The following is a 23,490-nucleotide window of genomic DNA, read 5'->3' as shown; positions in this document are numbered from 1 at the left end:
GGCCCATGTACTGATATGGTCGTTGTTCGGGGTTGGAATGTCAATGCACGTTGTCTTGAAACTTCGCTGATCACGAGGTGCTCATAATACGAGGGCAATAAAATGTGAAATTTATTGTCAATGAGTTGTCTGGAGTCTCTATGGAGGGTACCCACGCCGTCTTTTTACTGCGCACAGCTGGCCAAGTTTATCGTGAGTTTGCCGAGGAGTCGCGATAAGGTACGTTCGTGTAACATCGAGACTCCACAGCGACTACGTAGTTGCACTGACGCATAGTCAAAATAACCGCGAAGCGACGCCTTTGCGGTCGCAAAGGACACCAAAGTCATTCACGCCCATCTTTTTAGAGGTTCACCTATTTCCGAAAAAAAAAAAAAAGCCATTAAAAGTAACAGTGGGCGGCTGATAATACGAACTGTCTTAGGATTTCATTCGTTGTGAACAACGTGTAAAAACTAATTTGTACACGCTTCACTGACTTGAGACGCAATGTTACGCTGTATGTTACGCCGGGATATGGTTCAGAAATTAATACACGCACAGTCTTCAGAGTACGTGCACATATTCTTTGTGGTTGACACTTGTAGTGCTTCAACGCGAATTTATCGATTGGTCGGTGGGCCGGCCTATAGGTCAATTGTCTAGTTGGCTGAACTTGTTCAGCGACTCAAGTGGTTGCGTTTATTACCGCTTTTTTAAGCGTTGTCGAATACACTTTGCAGGTATGCTATACAGTGTGGGCATATAGCACCAGGGGCTCCGAAAGGGGGAGGGGGGGGGGGGGAGTGTACGGTGAACCTGAGCCCTCCCTGTTGTAAAAAGGAGAAGCTCAGCCCCACTGGTCTTGGCCCGATTAGAAATGTCATGGGTCCAAAATAAACAAAAGAAAATTCTACAGAAATTCTGTGAATTATCTGCTAATGCGTGGTATTCTTATGCCGCTTGTCGAGTGTAAGTTTTTACTGTCACATTTTTTGGTTTTATAAATCTTGTGCGACCATTTACCTCCATTTACGCTATTACAACAATTACAAATGAAACTTTCGCGAAATCTTTCGTGGAAATTCCATGCGTTATGCGTTTTGCCATTTTTAATATTTTTTTTATATCTTTCTTATTTTAGTTTTCCAAAATTTCGTTCGACCAATTACCTCCGTTTACGCCATTATAGCGATTACAGGTGAGACTTCCGCGATATCTGCATTTTTGTGGAAATGCAGGGCGTCACACGGTCCTGGCTGTGGGGGTGCTCGGCAAAGAATGATACGCACTAAAAAGCCGGACTAAGGGACTCAAAACGTGAGACTGAATACGATTTAGTCATTTTACCGGAACACACGGGACGTCTGCCGAGACTAATCGTTATTTAATTCTTCACTCGCCTTGTCTCTTTTCTTCTCGTAACTGGCTACAGACACATTACTATCATTATAGTTTTGCTGCTCTTGTAAGACGGAATAAATAATTTCTTTGCTATTATTTTATTTACGATGTTGACTGTGTCACGCGGCGCTGACGTGTGCGTTTGTAGTGCTATGCAGAGCGTACGATTACTCTTCCGGTAACCAAACAAAGAATGCCCTTAATTATTATATTATGCCGGATGTTTCAAGTCGATAAAGTTTGTCACCTAAAGAAAACCATGTTTGATTAAAAACTTATTTGAAAACGCCACGGCCGACGTCTGTGAAAAAAACAAGAATCCCGGGCCATCTCCACTAACGTGAAACCAGGGGAGGGGCGAAGCATGCAGTGTATAAGTGTGTTCTTGGCGCCTTGGCGTTTTTTACCAACGGAGATGAAACCTTTTGGGGGTACAGGCATACAGCTTTGCTGTAAAAGTTTCTTGTCTTTGAAGCCCGAAGCTCTCTAGAGCGAGGTGTAAACAAGCACCTTTTTTTTTTAGTGCGCGTTACGAAGCGCTCCAGCACAAGGCATAAACGAGTGTCCCGGTGTTTTTTTTTTTAGCACGCGTTACGTTTTAGCGCGAGGCGTAAACGAGTTTGCCGGTGTTTTAGCACCGTGACTATATGAAACGACGACGACGACTACTACAGGAGACGCCAACAGCCCCAGCCAAAGGTAAATATAAATGGTAGCGAAGCTTCGGGCGAAAAGCGGTTCAGAACCTATTGCCAGCACCATCAACACGGGGGGTTATGGGAGTGGCGATTGAAGCGCGACTAGGTGAGGAGGGAACACACACTAATAACGAAAAACCAAGTTTTATTCAACAATAAAACAATATTTATATTTTGTGAACGATATTTATTTCTGAATCACATTTATTTGGGCACAGTGTGCAAAGAATTTATGAAAATGTTGTTCATTCTCAAAAACCTGTTTTGTAGCGCCCTCTAAAGAATGGCACATGTCATTGTTCTGTGATGCAGTCCTTGTAGTGTTCCGAAAGCAGTATATTATCTCTATGCGAAAGGCGCGCCTAAAATTCGTCTGCTAAGAACCGCCCCTCACGCGTTTTGGTGGTGCGCATTTTCATTCGTTTTTTCTTGTTAATGTGGTGTGCACTTAATTTTTGCTGTGCATGGAGTTTCGAGGTGCGTTGTATCGCGGGTGGACACGTTTAGTACCGTGCCCGACGTGCACCGTGTCCTACGGGGCGATGCTGCCAACGGTTGGCGCGGAGCGCTTTCCTCGGTACCCACGGAAACGATGTGCTGTACAAGGTTGCAACAGCAACTTCCGTACGCCTGGCATTTCACTGCACCTTCTTCCTCTCATTTCTACAGGTAACGCGAAACTATAGTACTGTTAATACGTGCGCGGGAGTTGTGTAAGGGGCGTCCCCTTACACAACTCCCCGTGCACGTATTAACAGTACTTCGAAAAAGTACTTCGAACAGTACTTCGGCGGTTCTTTAAAAAAACAAAAAAAGAAAAGGTATAAATCTTTGTCATGCTGCGGTTATCTCTTGCATTTCACATCAGGTTGGCTCGGAGCAAGTGGTGTCAATTTCTCTAGGACTTCTGAGCGTATTCAAATAGCGCAAATATTGTGCGCCACCCGGATTCAAACGATTCGCTTTAATTGTCTATCTCAGTGCTCTCTCTATTGCATTACAACGCTTGTAGTGATCGTTGCTTCCCGCGTTTGTATGCGCAAGCAATATTTCCATCGCAGTACTGTGTTGTGCTGCTCCGTGCTGCGCTGCTGCCAGAACTTTCCTGCTATGTATTTTTACTTACTGCCGTCGCTTCCTTTTTCATTGATTCATTTCTTTCTCTTTTTACTTGTCTGTTGCGACACTTTCTTAAACAATGCCACCAGGAAATTGCAGGCGTGAATTCTGGGTGAAGTTCTGCAGAAACCCATGTCTACTTGATAAGACGCCGGGACAGCTGAGGTTCAGAGTGGTGTGCTCGCTGCACTTTCCTGAATCGGCATTCCTGCGGCCCGGTTTTCTGCGTAAAGATGCAGTGCCCAGGTCTTTTCTCTTGTTTGGAAGTAGTTCTGCTGTTGAGGCTTTCATTGCTTATAATGCTATGTGTTACGACGGGTAAAATCAATTTTTCGGCGCGTAAGGAAAACCATGTAGTAGTGCCCACGAACATTTTGTACTTATTGTACACGTGCTGATTTTGTACAGTGTGGTAAAGTTGTTTTATGCTTAACCTGGAATAAAATTCAAATGTCTTGATTATAGCATGACGATGCGTTATTTCTTCTCGTAGAACAAGCACACAAACCGAGCAAGCATTATATAACATTGATCTATACTGGAGGCACGTACGCAACCTGCGTATGTCGACGCAATTAAACAACCCAGCAGTGGCGTTGGTAGAAATTTGTATCGGGGTGAGGAGGCGGCACGTTTTTTATATGAAGGGGGGGGGGGGGGGGGGCAGAGTGGTCGAGTGTCATTTTGTGCTTTGTATCCCATGGCAAACAAAAAATTCCGGAAACGGGGGGGGGGGGGGGGGGGTACGTGCCAGGTTCCCGGTTTGCCACCCAGTGCAATCAAGGTAAACAACTGATTGCTTTTATACAGCAGTGGCAGGTATGAACAAAATTAAGTTTCAGAGAAAACGCAAGATGTTTTTAGCAACACCGAGGCGAATCATACGACAGTATGCTTAAGTACGTATCTCTAGTCACGAGTCTGTACTGGTTAAGCTGGCGCTGACTTGAATCACACACGCCAAGGGCTCGCCAGCTTGCGTCAGATGGCAATGACATAAGCCTTCAGCGATCAGAGGCCTGCTAAAGCTATTTTGAAGTCAAATTATCGCCCTAATGCCACCAAAATGACGTCACTTTTTGACCGGATCTTGCGTCACATTCGGTTTATTTTTTGTTCCGCCGGAAGTGCTCCCTCCTCGCACAGATGACGCTAAGCCCCATGAGCATCTCTCGAAGACCAGCTACGTCTGATCCTGAGAGCAAAGATGGGAGCCGTTGCATCTGGAGCCCTGCACGTCGTGCCCCATTCTTGAACTCTCTCTCAACTTTTCACCCCTAACCCCTTCCCCCTTCTTCTCTCAATAAAAGTTCTACTACTGCTACTACTAGCTTCAGAGCCGCCATTTTCTGATCGTATGGGCTTCTATGGAAGCTTTGCTACCAGTTACGTTTACCTTGCCCAGCCCCGAAGGGGCTTCGCTCAAAAAAAAAAAAAACTATTCAGACGCTAAAAAAAAAACGCACCCTCCTTTTCAGAACCACCATATACGAAAAGAAAAGCCGGAAAATTGGCGCACATTAAATCTGATCTGGGTTGCAGAAAAATGAGAATCGAAAAAACGTGTCCCCAGATTTAAAAATCGCCATCGCTACGTCGTCATTATTAGCGACCGTCTTGACTTTCCCTTCAATACATTTCAGAAGACTTTGTATAACATGTGCCAGGCTCCAATGTACGCCCAGTGGCTTCAAAAGATACACGCGCAGATTTCCTTTGGATGACACACCAAGTGTAATAGTGCTCAAGATTATTTGAAAGCAGAATTGAGCGGGGACGCGTGTAGTACGTTCTCCCTGCTCCATCCCTGTTCAAATCTGAGACTTAAGAATCACAGTCCGGATAGTACGTTTTCCCAGTGCATAAGCTTCCGCCCAGCAGTCCCCTAAAAATAGTAGCAACAGGTTTCACTGTAACGAAATTCCCCAAAACGCGATGCATTGTTCGGCGGGGCTATCTCCTGCGCACAAATGGTTAAGAATCGTTTATTTTTAGCACCCTCGAATGTTCTATTCATTTGTTTCTCTTTGCGGGAACTTTCAGCACCTTCGACACGCAGGCGACGATGTCAGCCGTACAACACTAGCGTTTCAAATTCGCTCTTTAATGACGGCAACGCAGCGTGCTCCGAGCGGATGTCGGTCAAGAGCCTCAGGACGAGAGACGTGCTCAGCTGGGTAGCTCCGCGAACGAGCATACAGCCCCACGTCGCGGTCGTCATCGCGGGCCTCTTCGCCAGCCTTTGTTGTCCGAAACACGTGCGTGGGAAACAAGAGTTCCGGTTGAGTACCCATCATTCGAGCGACCGCCAGCGGGGGTCCTGTGGTGAGGCACTGGCCGCAGGTGTGCTTTCAAGCACACGCGGAGGCTGATGCGCTGGCCGCATCCAGGTCCGTTGAAGGGGGGGACATGTGGAACCATGCACAACCGAAAGGTGGCCGCGATTTCGTTCGTAGTGGGCTCACCCGAAAACATAACATAACCGTACATACGTCATCGTATGACTCATTTCACCAAGCACGTAACAAACGCTGTCTCAGGTAACGCATTTGTCAAGACCCTATAGCGCTAAAACGAGGTACGACACTGTTTATCCCATTAAGTGCAGTTTGACTTTCCTGACTTTGGAAGAAGCTTAGTTTAACACCATGCGCACGCATGCGCAAGCTCTGAAAGCTTGTCTGGCGTGCATGCTTTGCTTAGAAGGGACACAGGCGTAAGCTGGACTGATTGGTATGGCTCCATTCTCCCGAAGGTGTGACAAGCACGAACACACAGGAAGAAGGAAGCACAGACCATTATGGTCTGTTGAGTTCAGTACTTTCTATGTTACCATTAATTCATTTATTTTTTCTCGCTTCTAGAAGGAAATTAACTCTGCTTGTTTAAGTGGGACTACTAAAAAACAACACGGGCTGGTGGGGGCGACATGCGGGCAGACATACAGGAAAAAGGGACTGAGGGAGGGAGGGAGAGAGCGAGGGGACAAATTTCTCGAATCAGTAGCAAATGCATGGAGTTGGTTCTTTGGCAGAGCTCACCTCCTCCAGACAAGCAGCGTGAGCGTGCTGAAGGCGCTGTCCACCAGCTGACTGGCCTGGTCGGGGCGCGAGCACGGCACGTCGTTCACACACAGCACCAGGTCACCCACTCGAAGGCGACCCTCCGCCTCAGCCTTTCCCCCGGGTTCAACCTGGAAGAGCAGCGTTAGAACAAACGGTATGTCTCAGAAAAAGTAAAAACAAACAAATAAGAACTCCGATGACACCTAAGCACTTCCCGTGAGCTATGAATGCGAAAGTGTTAATGATAAAATTAGAGCTGCTGAGTGCTCCTTCGAGTTTGGCGCTGCTAGTAACGTTCTCGAGTTTTTCTGCGGTGTAACTGCGGTGTACTCCATGCCACGGCTGCATTTGTCTACCGCCGAGGTAGAGCCCACCGACGAGGTCGATGGTTCAGACTACGCAGCGATACGGTGCGTACTGCCGCTCCCCGGCTGTCACCTTGCATAATGCAAAGAACACGCTATGCAGCACATCGCAGACAATGCGCACGTCCATGAGTTGATTCGAAGGGCGCCCTCCTCTACGCATTACTAACGCAAGTCGCACGCTATATCTCTTTCTTGTGTTTGTTCATGCCATGCACGCGCAATGAAACTATTCGTAGTCACGCGAGTTTAGGGGCCGTTTCGCCGCTACACGCGCTGGACAGGGCGAGCTTTTTCGTCCAAATGGTCGTTTAATGCTGTCGCATTAGAAATAAAAAAGCCCAGAACCTCAGCCTGCAACAGCTGGGTCCTCCCAGACGCGGTTTCGGCCTTTTTTTGTAGTTGTTTAAGAAGGTGGATAAAATTGTTTCACCCACTTTAATTTATTCCCCTATTCTACGTGCCGAATCCATTGTGGTTGTACTCTGCGCGAAAGTAAAGTCAACACAAAAGTACACGTTTACAGGATATTTACAAGGGCGCTTGTTTAAAAGTGAGTGCCAAGGCGTTGCGCTGCTGAGCACGAGGTCGCGGGTTCGATTCCCGGCCGCGGCGGCTGCTTTTCTGATGGAGGCGAAAAGCAAAAACGCCCGTGTGTACGAGATTTCGGCGCACGTTAAAGATCCCCAGGTGGTCAAAATTAATCCGGAGCCCTCCACTACGGCGCGCCTCATCGCCTTCGTTGCGTCGGCGCGTTAAACCATACAATCAATCAAAAGTGAGTGCCACAGTTATTTTATGTGTAAACGTAGTTACAATCAGTAATGACACACGATGTTCAGAAGTTTAACTTATCAGTAAATACAGCGTCGACAACTTCATCATTTCCCACCCCCTAACTAAAGCAGGCGTAGCCTGCCCAGCCATTCAGAGCTTCCTGTGCCGCCAGACACTGTGCCACTTGACAAAAAGTTTGGGTCCTACGTCGGATGATTGCATTCTACATAACACGAACCAGCATTTACGATAACCAACAAAATGACGTGATAATAAAAATTCTCAACTGATTCATTGATCCACCAGCTTGACCCTCCAATGCATTCCTTTCAAACTGATATCGCGCATCTGGTCAACATGAGCCACAATGATAAGGTACTGGCAGGCCAACTACGGGGAACGGCGAAATTAAACTTCAAGCAGATTGCAGAGTTTTTTAGCCTTGGTAGCGTTAGTTGTTTTTTGTCTCTAAATTCCTAACCTCAATGACGGTCTCAAAAGCGTTAATTAAAAAGGTAAGTTACAAATATATTTTTACGTTGTTATGAAATACTTCTCTGCATATCATGTTCGCCCACACGTGAAGCCGACTTCAAAAGCATCTTCTCTTTGGAAACGCACTATGAAACCTCAAACCACCTATACATATAAAGCTCTAATTACCTTTTAGCGTAAATAGCATGACCGCTAAACATCTTGCATGAGGAGAGGGGCCGCAAAATTGTTTAGCCTTAACGTTATAACTTAGCGAACTTTAACCTAAGCCGGCTGTTCAGTTGGGAGTGGTTTATTTGGACTGAAGAGTAATGAAGGTAGTCCTTTTCTCGCACTGATGAAGTGAAGATATATGTGCAGGCTGCCCTATGTCACCCCAAACGTGAAGAAGATTGAAAATAAAAGGGAGTATTATTTCCAATTCTCGTGGATCTCAAGGACCAGTCTGCATAGCCGTAGCCTCACGGCACATCCACGCTATATGCGGTAATGTATTCTTCTCGTTTTACTCTTTTCACTGTCATTTCTTGCTATTTAATTCACCCCTCTACGCGCACGAAACACAGCCAGAGACACGGAACCACTGCGGCGTTTCCAAAAGTGACGTCAAAGCCGAGACAATTTCCCATTCCAGGAGCCGCAATCTGGCGCTGCCCTTTGAAGCCAGCCGCCGGCAGCCTCAGGTACAAGGCCGTACACGCAGGAAAGAAGGATTTATAAAGCGCATTCCTGCATAAACAAGAGTTAGCCCGCGGGAAACAATGGCCGTGTCACACACGTCGTCGGAACAAAAATGTTGGCCCGAGGCCAAGGCGTGACAAACAAGACCACGCCGATCAGGTGACACCGCCGGGGGCGGCGTCAAATGACCTTTCGTGACAGCCGCGAAAGAAGCCACTTCAGACCGGCTTGACTGATATATGCCAGCTCGAAGACAACCCCGACTATTTCAGTTGTGCATGCAACTCTTATCGCTTTATAGCCCCCTATACCCGGCGTACCTTGGACACGAAAGCCCTGTGTGGAGCGCAATCTGTAATCCGAGGTATTCGAAACCAAGTCAATGGGCCCCGTCTCAACTGGTGTACTTATGAAAATTGCGAATGGAGCGAGTGTAAACCTCGCGAGTATTTACGAGCCCGACGTCGAGAAATAAACGCTCTCATTTGCGCTCTCAGTACCCGTACGTTCATTGGTTCATTATTCATGGCGCCAGTCCTGTACAGACTACGACTAAGGTCCCGACCGCCCCCAACTTATCAGGGCGTCTGAGAGTGGTCCCGGACACTTCATCGAACGCCCTTTTATCGAACGCAGTTTTGCAGAAGCCGTTTCATCGAATAGTGTCTCATCGAACGCCGTTTCATCAAAGACGTTGCATCGAACGCCGTTTCATAGAACATTTATTCTGTCCCATAAAAGAGAGCTATAATAGCACAGTGAAAGTGTTTGCACAAGCTTGCTTCCAGCGACATGGAAACACCTCATAGATAAGAATCTACAAGACTCATGTACCGTGTTCCCAAGCATGCCCGTTGACCCGATGGCGCATGCTTGTCACGACATATTGTATTTGTTGCGGGAAAGGGGGAGTTTCACTGATATCGTGTGATTGGCAACTTTGCACGAGTTTGGTGGTATATATGGCAGATATTTTACCCCGACACTTTAGCGTACGCGCAATGGAGTTCACTACGACAATCCGTGGGAAACCGAAGCTCTGCTTAGATGGCTACGCCTAGGTTTCCGACGAGAAAGTTCTGCAGAACTTTTACTGAGAGTGGAAGCGTTACGGATCTTGCAGGGGACGCGTGGTAACTCTCTATGGCGTGGATCTAGGAGCGCGCGATTTGAAACTCTTAAAAGAACGTAACCACGTTCCAGACAGCACTAGCGTTGAAGTGCTCCAGGCCAGTCAAGAAATCCAGCGGATGACTTCCCCCGGCGGCTTCGCATCTACTTTCGTGGTTTGAAAAGAATTACCTCGTGGGCAAAGCACATGAATTGCCGGGGGCGTTGTAATTCGGACGGCGCCACGATTTCAGTTGTGGTCTGCCCAGCCTTTGATAGCTGCATGGGAGCCACGGGAAATAATGCCGTGAAGAGCTGACACAGCCGCTTCCTCAAAGTCGTGGACACTCCGGTTTCAGCCGTTTTCTCAGCCGCCTTCAGCAAGAACATCAAGCGACTGAAGACAAAATAGAATCCTTGCTATAAAGCCAGAATCCGCCAAGGAAAAAAAAAAAAGCAGTCGTTGCATGAGAAGAAAGCATCATGCGCACTTGCCTGAATCGTCGACAAAGGCCGGTCAAAGATTTCCTAAGAGCGATAACCTGTAAGATTGACTGTTTGAACGATTGACTGAAAGATTGAATGCTTTTCGCCCGTCTTGCGCTATTTGTTAACCACTCATCTTGATTTAATAAACAAAATTTATTTTGGGCTTCGGTGTCATCTTCGTTTGTTTGCTGTGCGAAATCGGGTTGGCAGGACACCACGTTTATTACTGAGGACCCATTGGCAAAATTCTTTGAACTGGGGAAGGTAGGCGAGCAATGGCGTATGCAGAATTTTGTTTCGCAGGGGGCCCGAACCCGGGGAAAAAGTAAAAAGGAACACAACGCGAAAAATGGCTAAATATTTTAATGAAACATATCTGCGTTAACTGGATGTGCAGTATAGGATGTGCAACAAATTTGTATTCTTAACGGCATCGCTAAATGCTAACCGGGTTCAGAGCAGACGTCCTATTTGCGCAAGTTTGTTGGGTTGCCACTTGCGAGCGAACAATTTTCTTTAGTTGTCTTAATTGGACAATAAGCCCAGTCGGTTTCATTCTCCCATCCTCCTCCCTTTGCGAACCCAGAAATTTCGCAGGGGGCTGCGGCCCGTCTCGCCCCCCCCCCCCCCCCCCTCCCGCTTGCGTAGGCGAGTGGTGGCGAGGGATGAAGCCATCATATGGTCTCAAAGTAGCCGCCAATGGCTGCAAAAAGTGTCAAAAATTTTGGCGCACCAATGGCAGGTGCGTGCGTATCGATGAAACGGGCCTCGCCGATTCGATAAAACGGCGTTCGACTCAACGGTGTTCGATGAGCTGTCCCGGACCCGTCTGAGAGTGGTGTGAACTGCGGTGTAGAGAGTCGTGCAGCGTTAAAACTAGCAAAGCCGGAGTGGCGGCGGGATCATAGCAGCAAGAGTTGCGGAAGCGCACGCAATTTCCTCCTCAACCAACAGCACCCAAGAGGTGGATAGAGCGCGGCTGCTTCTCGACAAAAGAGGCATACGACGAAAAAAGTTGAACGATACACATCGTTCACTGACAACCCGTTCAACCAAGCACGAGCAAGCCAAAAGAATAAAGAAAAAACGGGGGAAACGCCGTTTAATAATAAGCCGCCATTTTTTTTTTTCACTCCGATCATATTAGTGCAAAGATGTATCTGCATGTCTTATTGACTTATCTTGATAGTACACTAAAGCAACCACGAGGTTGCGGTACGCCAGCAGCAAATACCCAAAAAATTAACGCCCACGGCTTTTCCTTTGACATGTTGTTAGCAACAAAGCCTCCCCACTTCGGACCCCCACACCGTACCAAAACCCGCCCACTCAGCACCCGATGTATGGCTCAGCACTAAGGCTTTCGCCTCGTCCGGCAGGCGTCGAAAATTCTCGACACCCAACATGAAGCGCACGCATATACGTCTCCGCGTCGGCTGCGTTCACACGGTTACGCGCGCGTCCTATACGCCGGCGGCGGCCTGCGGATGATGGAGCGGTGAAGCCCGGGCGGCGTGAGCAGCCTCGCGCGCGGAACACAAAATGGTATGCACTGAACCCCGGGCAATCGACGCGCCGTTCTCGACCGAATCAATCACGGCGCGAGACGTCCGTAATGGCGGAGAAAAACGACGTGACAGGAGGAGCCGCTCCGAGATGGACGGCTTTGTTAAGCCACCGGCATGACATGCGCTCTGTGGACGCGCGCGCGGAAGCAATTCTTGCCGCCGCGGCTCTCGGCGGAGGCGCGCGCTCGCGCTTTCAAGTTCATCGCCCTTGATGGCGTAAACAGTCGCCCTTCAGCCGGCGTTACTCATTGGGCCCCCGGTAGCTGCCACGACTGCGTTCAACAGCTACCGTTCAACAGTCACGCGTTCAACAGCTACCTGAGCTCGCAGCCACCGCACTACACCAGTCTCCCACAGAGCAAGTCAAACTTAGGCTTAACGGACCTTGTCCGGCCTAGGGTTGCCACCTGACCGGTTTTCGACCGGCCCGACCGGTTTTTTAGACAGCGGGCCGGTTGCCGGTCCTTACCTGAAACCGGCCGACATTGCCCGGTTTTCTGGCCATCGTGCCGCGGTTATTTATTTTAGGCCTTTTGTAAGCGTAAATACAGCAACTTCGACAATAAATATGTGTCGACAAGCTGTGCAAAGACACGCGAGCAGAGGAAATACGCGGCCGAGCGCGATTCCTGAGATGGAAGGGGACCAAAAGGAGGAACAACACAACGAAATGCCGCCGGCGCGGTCAGCAAGTGCTGTTATATTTCAGTGCAGCACATTCAGAGCAATAGCCAAAACCTCAACCACCTTCAGTGCAAACGTTATGTAGTTTTCTATGCAGGAAAACGCTACATGAAATGGCATTGCATTTCAATAAAGAAAAAAACGTGGCGTCTTTTTTTCATCACAAATTCAAACTTTTACTCCCCCCCCTCCCCCCCCATCCCCTTCTGAACGGCCGGTTTTTTCTTCGGGGAGAGGTGGCAACCCTAGTCCGGCCACTGTAACTGTTGAGGCAGAATATAATGATCCTTCTTCTAGGCGGAACAGCGACGTCTCATCCGCTCCCCACGTCTTTAGCAAGACGCATACGAATGCGATTGGGAATACGTATATTAGTGCGAAGAAGTCGAAAGTGTAACGTTGAACAGTCATGCAGACAGCCAGTCATCCCCCGTGAGGTTGGTGGTGGTTGAATAAAGCTTTTTTTGCCAAAGTTGCCAATGCAGGTTCAGATCGCGAGAAGGTAATCGTGTGTCCGGAATTAGTGCGGGCTGACGTGCATGTGGCAGGCACTCCCATTTTACAAACGGAAAGTTACCCCTCTGACCACTTTTTGAAAAAATTGGTGCGCAACCAATTGATACTTGCGCTGCTACTTAAGGGCCAGAAACTTGGTGTCTCACTAAGCACTAGGAAGAAGACTTACGTCAGGCGGGAGAATCATGGAAAGACGGACGATGTGAGAAACACTTCGGGACAGGTAACAAGCGTCTTGGCATAGCAGGCGAACTCGGGTAAAAAAAAAAAAAAAAGCCTAGCACAAATTAAGAGATGGGAGTGGAATGGGGCCGGACATATTACAGAAGGATCAACATTTGGGCGAGTTGGTACTGGTTATGTATCATCTTGACGAAACAGCGTAAAAAACGGGGACACTAGGAGAGAAAGACGACAGGACGACGCTGTCCTGTCGTCCTGTCAGCGTCGTCCTGTCGTCTTTCTCTCCTAGTGTCCCCGTTTTTTACGCTGTTTCGTCAAGACGGACATATTAGGCGGAAAACTGACGACCCGTGGTGCTCACGAGTAACACAATAGCTGCCGATGGATGAGGTGAGAAATAGGCGAAAGTGAAGACAGAAAACACGGCGGGAGGGATGACATCAGGAAATTGGGAGGAAAAAAATGGATGCGTACGAGGCAGGAGAGGAGCTGTTAGTCCTCAGACAGGACCACCTAGCAGTGGACATAACGTATAGACTAACGGTGATGGCAATGTTGATGGCAGTTGTGATGATGATGAGTATATAAATAGCTATCGTGTGCGGAAATTTAACAGGTATAGACAGTAGGTAACAAAAATATCGTAGAAAAATTATCACGACCTTTGTCATATTGATCTAAGGGGCTTATTGATTAATTTTACTATGCGCAAGAAAAATAGTAAATATATATAAAAAACTTATCTCCACGGAGAAATTAGTTCACTCGTCTTGCACCTCGCGTTAACCTCATTTTCAACCTCAGCAGCTTCACTCAATCTTAAACTGGTCGGCTGACGTCGAGGTTGCAAAATCTCCAACCTCGCTCGCACGACATGCCGCCGCAACCTATAATCTCAGCTGAAGCTCACATAGCGTGGCGAAGTCAATTCACTGTACGCTTCTGTCCAGGCGTAGGAAAACGAAATAAGTTAAGTTCAATGCGATATTTCCCACGAAAAAGTAGGAACAGAAAAGGAACAATACGGCGCATTATCTCGTCTATTTTTGCTTCCAGTCTATTATCATCGTCGTACCCGACCGCACAAGAGCAAGACTTGTAGAATACTTCCATATAGAAAGCAGTGCAGCGTTTGCGGCAAAATGTTTAAACCAAAATATATTTTTAAACATCATAGCAAGACGTCTACCTGCCCAACGCGTATTTCCATTCGATCGCGAATCGGTCGCCAGAGAGAAATATACTGTCACTGCTGTGGAAGTATACCCCCGAGCCTTTGTAGGTAATAACCACACGCAGCGCTCGACAAAACAATATTTTACGCCCGCGGTTTACGAACTTTTGCGAGCTCGCGTGCCATGAGGACGTCAATTTCGAGAAGCTCTCGCTGCCTACGCAGAGTCCGTAGATTGCAAAAATAAGAACGCCTTCGGCGTGCGCCGCGAGATCTGGTGCAGCCGAAAGAAAGTCCGCCGGGGAAACGTATTGTGCTTTCTCACGATTCCAGGACGGGAGCAAACATATCGGTTAACCTGGTGGGAAAGGTGGCTCAGGAAAACGTCGTGGTGGGCGCAGAGGCTCCATTATAACGCCGTAACCTGTAGCCCCTCTCTTCCACGGGCCGAAATAAAATCTTACAGCCTTCAGAGGGTACAGGGACGAAAGCGCACACGTGGAACAGCTTTCGCAGCTATTAAACGCGAGCGCTATCTCCCAAACTTTTACTGCCGCGAATATACGCGCCAGCCCCTTCGCGAGTACCGTGAATGCGAATATACCGTCTCGGCCACCAGCGTTTTGAAGACAGGGCACGCACTCGAATGGCATCGTTGTAACGTCGGGGACGAACAGCCGCGCCTGCTTCTATTACCGGGACGATGATTCATAGCGCAGCTCATGAAAAAAATCTCCCGCAGAAACAAAATGGCAGCAAGAAAGTTGCAGGATCGGAGCGGTACACACTCGCTTTCCGAGTGGTTTTGTGTCCTTTTCGTGTTTTCGCGTTTTCCTCGGACGGATTCGGCGAACTCGCCGAGGGCGGAAGAAGAGAGACGGCTCAACCCACACGCGTGCGAACAGAGACACGACGAGCATGTTTGCCGGCCGCGGCGCGCATTTCTGATTCCATTTACAGATCACGTAAGCCGTTGGCGCGGGTTCACCTACGCCTCTCGCTATTCGCGGCAGAGCTGTGCATGCTACAGACTCCGTGGCAACCGCAGCAGTCCTCACGCTTGTGTCCGGCATGCCGAGGACCACGAGGTCTGCGGATGGGCTGCTCGCGGAATAAGATGACCGATTTATAATTCCCGCCCGCAGGTGCGCGACCCAAGGCACCCTAGGCGGTCGCGCACATATGCGCGCGTGCTGAGCTGCGCCGCTCCCTGTATGACTATGAACGCGCGTCACCTGCTTTTCTGTTTGCTGCTTTAATGCTGTTTGTTGGGTGGCTCTAGTATTTTTCCGCGACTGCCGCGCCTGCGACATGCATGCGAGAACGAAAACGGACCCCATCGCCGTTCTTTGCTGGCATTCGGGTGTTGTTATTACTTATCCGTTCCGCCACCATTCCTCTCTGCCTGGAATGCGTCGCATGGGGTTATACGGGACAGCGGTATACAGTGCTATTCTAGGTCGACGACCCGATGGGCGACCCGGCGAGAACGGATTCAGGAGCTGTTGGTGTTCGAGTGGACGCTGTGGTGTCGGGTCCTTAGGCAGTAAACGATGCTTTTACCAGTGATATATGTCTTGCCTTTCGGAGAACGTTGGAGATAGCCGTTTACAACAAGAGTGTGATGGAAGGCGGTCTGATCGGGATAATTGTTCATTGTAGAAGAGCCAGGAGGCCGACCATAACAATAGTTCTTATGCGACCATGACGGGGAAAGCGGGTAGCTAAAACCATTTTTTGGACCGCAGCGTAGTCACGCTGACGCGGCGCTTGGGACAAGATTAGAGAGGATTCTATAATATTGAGGTCATCTAACGGCTTTCTCTTGTTTTAGATGCGACTGCATCTCATTCACTCGCCTTGTCCCTGCATACGGCGTCGTCGGCGTCCGCCCCTCCCCCATTCTCCTCGCCGCGCGAGCTGCGCTCTCCGCCGCTCACCCCCTCTCCTCTCCGATAGCGAACACTCTCTCGCGAGGGGCATTGGATTGGATTCGATTGAATTGGCTTGGATTGGATTGGCTTGGCTCGGATTAGATTGGATTTTGGATTGGATTGGATTAAAGTGGATTGTGTTGGATTGTGTTGCGTCATAGCCGCGGCAGACGCACTGGCGCCGGCGCGTCCCCTCACCGTTATGTGCGCTATAAAACGCGGTGCCTGCGGTGCCTGCTCCGCTCCGCTCCATCGTTCCAGCGCCGTTCCTCCGCTGTCCAACGCTGCAACGTGAACCCCCTTGCGTCGCATCTACACAGGGGTTCCCGCGAGGGGAGGTGGGAGTTTTTTTGTAACGTTTTCTTTTTCTTCCCCATACCTTTTCATTTTTATTTCGTGATTTATTTTATTTACGATCCTTTAACCACCCTCCTCTCTTTTTCCCTTTTCCTCCCACCATATTCACCCCCATCTAAAGTAACAAGCCCTGCCGCAAGTGGGGCTAACCCCGTCAGCGTTAATTAAACCTTTCGAATAATGTCGTAGCTCGGTCTTGAGTCGCTAAAGTTTGTTCTCTATCTATCCATCCAGTAATTACACGCGCCGTAGATTGCAATACCAAAGCGCACTGCAGGAAAACCAACTTTACACCATGCGTTTCCGCAAAGACCGCATGATGATTATGATGATGATGATTGTGGTGGTGATGATGATGATGGTGCTTATGCTGCTGCTGATGATTAAACGGGAATATGCGCCCGAAGAACAAAAAGCCCCTCCCGTGGTCGGACATGAACCTGGGTCCCTCGCGTTATGAAGTCGACGTCTATCCGATCGCGCCATTCTGACACAGCCGAAGCAGTTTGGATTTGGTACTTTGACTCTGACTCAGGTTGCATGGGGGAAAGCTTCGAGTTTTAATTATCTTTCTCTTAATTAAGGGGCTTTGATTCTCTTAACGTTTCCGCTCTCTTCGTAACCAAGGATCCCGCGGGGGATGCGAAACGCTATATAATTATTGACCTTGTGGTCAGCGTCCTGCCTTTGTAAAATGAGCTTTGATCTAGGCGTGAGCTCTAGATATGTTTTTTTTTTTCTAGCTATGTTTTCGTGCGTTTTGGGGTGGTAGTCAGTGCCACTCCCACTACCCGGGGTGAAGGGGACCTACTTTTTAACCCCCTGGCCGTGACTCGAGCGTATACGACATGTCGAAAGCGGTCTACCAGCGTCGAACCCTCTTAATTAAGCTACCTGTGGCACGAAGATTCCCAGAACCGAGACCTTCGCTATGTATATGGCGAATCGGAAAGGGAAATGCGGGGCTCGTTGAATTAATCCAGAAATAACGGTAGGCAGTCAAGAAAGCCAAGGAAAGCAAAGGGGAGTGTGTAGTAGGTCATTTTATTATCCTTGAAACAGATACAGATTTTTGAAAGAAAGAAAGAAAGAAAGAAAGAAAGAAAGAAAGAAAGAAAGAAAGAAAGAAAGAAAGAAAGAAAGAAAGAAAGAAAGAAAGAAAGAAAGGAGAGAAAAACATGCCCGCTGGGTGGGATCCGAACCCACAACCTCTAGAATACGCGCCGCCCTTAGCGTAGTGGTCATCGCACCAGACGCGTATAGTGTAAGCACCAAGCACTGGCTCAACGGTGCACAGGAAAAGACCGCGGCGATTTTACACGACTCTGTTACATGCATAGCCCTACTTGAATAATGCCCGCTCGCAAGTGCGCATATGAGCACACCGCACCAGGCCCAGGAGAATTAACAGCAGCGCTTCAGCCGCCTGCGAACGCAGTGCAGAAAACGCGTTCCGCATTGATGGCGCTGCTATAAAAGATGAGCTCCCTGTCCCCCGTTCACATAACCGCTTACCCGGCTGCCAGTACAGGGTAGGCAGGCGCGCTTGCGAAGCCGTCCGGCGCATTCTATGGACACCGGCACTACTAATGTCGGGCGCATCATAACACTTGACCCTTAACAACGTGAAATTGCTTGTCTGCAAGTTTTGACCGCGACTCGAATAGTCGTCGAGGGCGTGGCGCCGCTCCCGCAGTTCTCGCCCAAGTTGCGTGACCGGCTCGCGCGCATCGGCCAACAGCGCCAAGGTTACAAGGCCGCCCCATAACTTCCGCCTTACCCTGGCTTTCGATTTGTGCGTTCTAGAAGCGCCCCTGTCCGCATGTTCCCGACGTTTTTGATTCCGAGCGTTCAGCATTGCATGTATCCGCTACCAGACACAACTGAGCTGCCGTGGTGGCGCGAGCCTTGTGAACTGGGGTGTGTTGCTACGGCCGTATAACGGCGGCTAGGCAGGAAAGAGGCACGACTACTGGCCGGCTTCTGGGAAACGCGTTGCGAAGCGATGATGAGGGGCACGAAGATGGCGGCTTTAATGATGATGATGATGATGACTACGACTATGATGATGCTGATGATGACGCTGACGAATAAGAAAAAGAAGTTGGGATGATTGTGATGATGATGATGATTATGGTGAAGAAGAAGAAGAAGAAGTTGGTGATGGGGCTGTGATGATGATGGTAATTGCGAAGAAGAAGTTGGTGATGGTACTGTGATGATGATGGTAATGGTGAAGAAGAAGAAGAAGAAGAAGAAGAAGAAGAAGAAGAAGAAGAAGAAGAAGAAGAAGAAGAAGAAGAAGTAGTAGTAGTTGGTGATGGTATTTTGATGATAATGGCAATGGTGGTGACGAAGAATAAGACGACGATGATTATGATGACGACGAATAAGTTGGTGATGGTATTGTGATGATGATGGCAATGGTGGTGACGACGAAGAAGCAAAAATGACGACGACGACGTCCACGATGATGATGAAGATTGTGATGACGATGATGATGATTACGATGACGACGACGGGGGCCGCCGAAGCCCCGCGCACGACTGCCCGAACACGATGCTTCGTGACACGTGCTACATATTCCTTCCGGCGCGTCATGCAAGCCAGCGCCATGAGCCGCACGGCCGCGCGCTTAACCCGACGACACACATACTGCGCGCGGTTCGACGCTCCGCACAACGCTGCAAGGCTTGAAGGTGCGGCTTCGATTATGACTCATCTCGTTGCGCCGGTGTTTTGCTGCGGGCTGTACGACACGGCGAGGCCCCCTTCCGACGTGCGCCTCGCGCTCAGCGTGCGATTCTGCGGGACCTGGTTAGGCGATTGGCGCCTGTACACAGCCGTCGGACACGTCACCATCCGGAAGAAAATGGCGTAGGGGGCCAAGGTCGGAAACAGCAGCGGACTCCTTGAAAAGCCCAATCCCACAAGAAAGGTTTTCAAAGTTTAAACGTCATTCATCCTTAACGCGGGTCGGACTTCAGCCGTTCAGTTCGAAGCCCCAACACAGATGCTTGAGCTTATGCGCTACGTCTGCAACTAGCCCGTCTGCTGGGGTTGCAATGCGACTGTACAGAGATCAAAGCGTTTGTCTGCAGCACAACTATTCGTACTTCTGGCAAAAACACTGCGCTAAATTGAAGTTACGAAGACGAAGGACGGCGGAACACACGATGCAGACTTTCGTAAGTCTGCATCGTGTGTTCCGCCGTCCTTCGTCTTCGTAACGTCAATTTAGCGCAGTGTTTTTGCCAGAAATAATGTACCAACTAGCCCAGAAGCAAGCTCTCATTGACTATTCGTACTTCCGGCCTTCTGTGGCCTTAGCCTGAAGTAGTTTAGAAAGAACTGCTGCATCCTTTTGAAGCTGAGACCGACTACTTCCGTCCCCAACGTTTGTTGAAAAGCACGCATCAGCACTTTTCAACTATAATTAGTTATAATAGAAGTCGCTGTTATAGACAAGTGCGTTGGCCCCGTACGTGTACGTAAAATACGGCATTGCACTAACTTGTATAGCACGGTGCGAACACCAGCGCACGAAAAGGACGACAAGTTTGCAGGTGTCGTCATTTCTGTAGCCCCCCATGCGTGCTACAGCGTACGCATTGGAAGGCAGGATTCACCAGGCAGTCGCGAAAGGAATAGCAAAAATCCTATACATTTTCTGCACGTATAAGGCTTACCCCGTCACGTCTTTCCCTCGAGCTATCTCCAAGAGCGCCATCGCCCAGTTTCAGTTACCAAAGGTCACGTGAGGCGAAACCGACCTGAGCCAGTGTGTTTTTTTTTTCTCTTTGTTTTTGTTTTTTCAAGCAGATAAAAAAAAGTGGGGAGGGGAGGAGTCGGACTTAGGTCAGGTTATAAAAGACTAGCCGGCAGAGTTACACATTACTGCACCTTTGGGACATACGCATGCGAAATTTAAGCGGCCTTACGACACCTTAAACCTACCTCTCTCTCCCCTTTGCTGCCTTTCTGTTATCTGATCCCCGTGTTCCCCCGACTTATAAATTTAAGAAAAAGGAAAGGTGGCTTCATATCGCGCTTGTCCCCGAGGCATTCATTCAGCGCAGGTTTCTACAATCTCGCCTCGACGCACGCGCCAAGCGATTCTTGCCTAAAGGCAGAACTCAACGACTAGAAGAAAGAAAAGTGAAAGAATTTTTCCGGGTGCCTAACGCATGCAGGCATGCAGGGTTTGCGCTGCCACATATTGTCGCGTTGTGCGAGATAGTTAAAACCGGAGTCGACTAATCTTCTGGCTTGACGCCGTTTGAGTCGCGATAGTGTACACAAAACGAGTTTTTTAAAGGTTTCCGTATACACCAAAGCTTGATACAGTACTACCAGTCGCGGTGGCTCACTGGCTAAGGCCCTGTGCTGCTGAGCCCGAAAACGCGGTGGTGATCTCGACCGCGACAACCATTTTTCTGGTGGAGGAGAAAAACAACGACAAAATCAAAGCCCCTCTCTTAGGAAAAAGACGGTTGAAACGCGAAGCTTTTCCCCATGGAACCTGAGTTAAAGTCCAAAATCTAAACTGCGTCGACAGTGTCGGAGGGACGCAATTGTACAGACGTCGGCTTCATAACGCGAGGGACCCATGTTCGATTGCGACCACGGGAAGCATTTTTGACATTAAAGTGTTTTATTCCCGGATACACAAAGACTACACTGACGTCATATCCGTCACGGAAATGACGCCAGTACAACGGAGCAAGCGGCCTGTAAAGGGTGCACCCCTGCACTCAGGGTCTTCTTGCGGGTAAGCAACCTTTAGTACTAAAGAATACATTATACTTAGGGTTGTTCGTTTTCGGGTTTTATATTTTAACACGAAAGTGTTTTATGCCGGTATACACCAAGATTTCGCTGACGTCATATCCATCACGGAAATGACGCCCGTACAGCTTTGCCGAAGCGACCCGCCAGCAGGTCGTCGCTCGCCAAGCACACCCACAAGACAGCCGCCAACACGCAAATCTTGCTCAGCTTCAGATTTCGCTGCCCATTTCACTTTCGTGTTTTACCGATTCCTATGACAGAGAAATCAGCCACAGTTTTATTCTTGGGGTGCTTGATGTGCTTACGCTTATCATCATCATCGTTTTGAGAAATCCATTGTGTAAGGTTGGCTTTTCTGGACTACGTTTTGCGAGACGAACTACGCCATCAGTGAGGCATAGACAGCTTCACTTTAAAAAAAGTCCCAAGACACCTCCGCACTTTTAAGAGCTCGTTCTGAACGAGAGAGCAATATTGCTTTGAGTCCAGTTACCTCCTGAGACGCCTTGCTCCCTTCTCGCGTTGTCGACGGTCTTCGTCCTCTTGCCACTTGAAACGCTTTGCTTCGCGATCCGCTTCGATTTACGCATTAGAATGGCTTCGATCTGTCTCCTAAGGGTTGCGACGCCTGCCGTTCCTGCCGGTATGCCCTGGGAGAGTGTGCGGCGATAGTGGATTCCGCTGCCTGTTTGTTCGCTCGCACGGCTGCGTTTTTCCGCTCCATTGCTTCATCTCCGGTGTGCTAGCGTGTACCGCCGTCCTTCACTACTGCGGAGTTAAAACGCGCGCTGTGGAACTCCTTACGCTTTGGAACAGTTCAAAAACACGTGATCTGGGAACCATCTCGCTGTTTCAAGCGCCAACGTCGGCTTTTTCACTCAGTGGGCCATTTAATGCGTTAGCATTTAATGCGTCCGTGGTTCAAAATTTCGGCGAGAGTTAAAGGCCCTCTCGTGTGGCCTAAATTGATCCGTAGCTATTCACTACGCCATTCCTCATAGCCCAGGCGTTGCTTCGGCGTTTTAAACACCCAAAAGCTTAAATATAAAGCCCTGGGGTCTTCATATTTTCATATATGACCTCTCATATTACCCTAAATAAAGTGTCTTTCTAGAAAAGCATTTGTGTATAGTAGTGAAGCTGGCGTCAAGAAGGCTGGGTGTATAACGGCTTTAGGTTTCATGGAGATACCTAATAAAAGGTCCGAGGGCCCTCCAAATGTCTGTCGGGCTGCAAAACAGCGCCTGGGAAAGTGCAATCAGAGCAACGCGCTTGTGTATAGTAATGAAACAGACTCTTAAGAACGGGAGTATTTATCCGACGATGGTCACATATGAGTGTCTGCGATTTGTTTTATTTCTCAGCAAACAAGGCACATTCAGATGTCGAACAAAAGAGTTTTGATGTTTCAGCTGAACCGAACGGTCATTCTTCCTTTAGTGTTCCTTTAAATGATGATGGTGCCGATTACGAGTAACGGGCTGCGTGTCGTCATCGTCACGCAGATATCGTGAAATTTAGCGCAGATACGTTACGTCGAAAACCTTTTTTCACGGAATATGTGTCGCCATTCAATCTCCCAGACTCAAAGACCGGACTCGTGCGAGCTTACAGGATTCCAAGAAATGTGTTCTGCGAACGTTGTAAATATTTCGTCTGAAAAAAAAATGGTGGCAGAGGGAGGGATAACGCGCTTGTTTCACCTTGACCATAGTACTCTTCAAGATAACAGCTGATAACAGCTCAGACGTGCTTAGAAAGGAACATCAGTGCTGACCGGACAAACGCACCACAGAACGAAGGTCGCGTCACAGAGCCCTTGTGTTAGGCTCTCCAGTCGACTTCGCCTGTTAGAGTGGTATAGCGAAGTGCGCAAAGCGCTTGCGTTGGTAAAGAAAATGGCGGCTAGGGAAACAAGCGTTACATCAGACAGATCGCTCATCTCACGCGGCCGTTCGGACTCGGTATACGAGAACTGACTTGGTGGGCAACGTTGCGAATGAAAGCGGTTTAAACATAAAGAACACTGCGGCGACCGGTGGGCCATGCGAATACACCATGCACATACATTGGCCACATTCGCCTGTGCTTCCTATGCAGC

General features: G+C 48.8%; 1 protein-coding gene across 1 annotated transcript in view; it reads right to left on the bottom strand.

Annotated features, from left to right (window-relative positions):
• The window catches only part of Shrm (shroom), a 495,848-nt gene that overhangs the window by 413,778 nt on the left and 58,580 nt on the right, over positions 1-23,490 (bottom strand). The window contains exon 2 of the mRNA XM_077703030.1: positions 6,242-6,393. Coding sequence (XP_077559156.1) covers positions 6,242-6,393 — 152 coding nt within the window. The remainder of the gene's footprint in view (positions 1-6,241; positions 6,394-23,490) is intronic.

This window comes from Haemaphysalis longicornis, unplaced genomic scaffold (assembly GCF_048455015.1).
Source record: "Haemaphysalis longicornis isolate Haplotype H1 unplaced genomic scaffold, Haemaphysalis longicornis Haplotype H1 scaffold_3, whole genome shotgun sequence".
NCBI classification, from domain to species: Eukaryota; Metazoa; Arthropoda; class Arachnida; order Ixodida; family Ixodidae; genus Haemaphysalis; species Haemaphysalis longicornis.
This window is presented reverse-complemented; position numbering and strand designations above follow the sequence as displayed.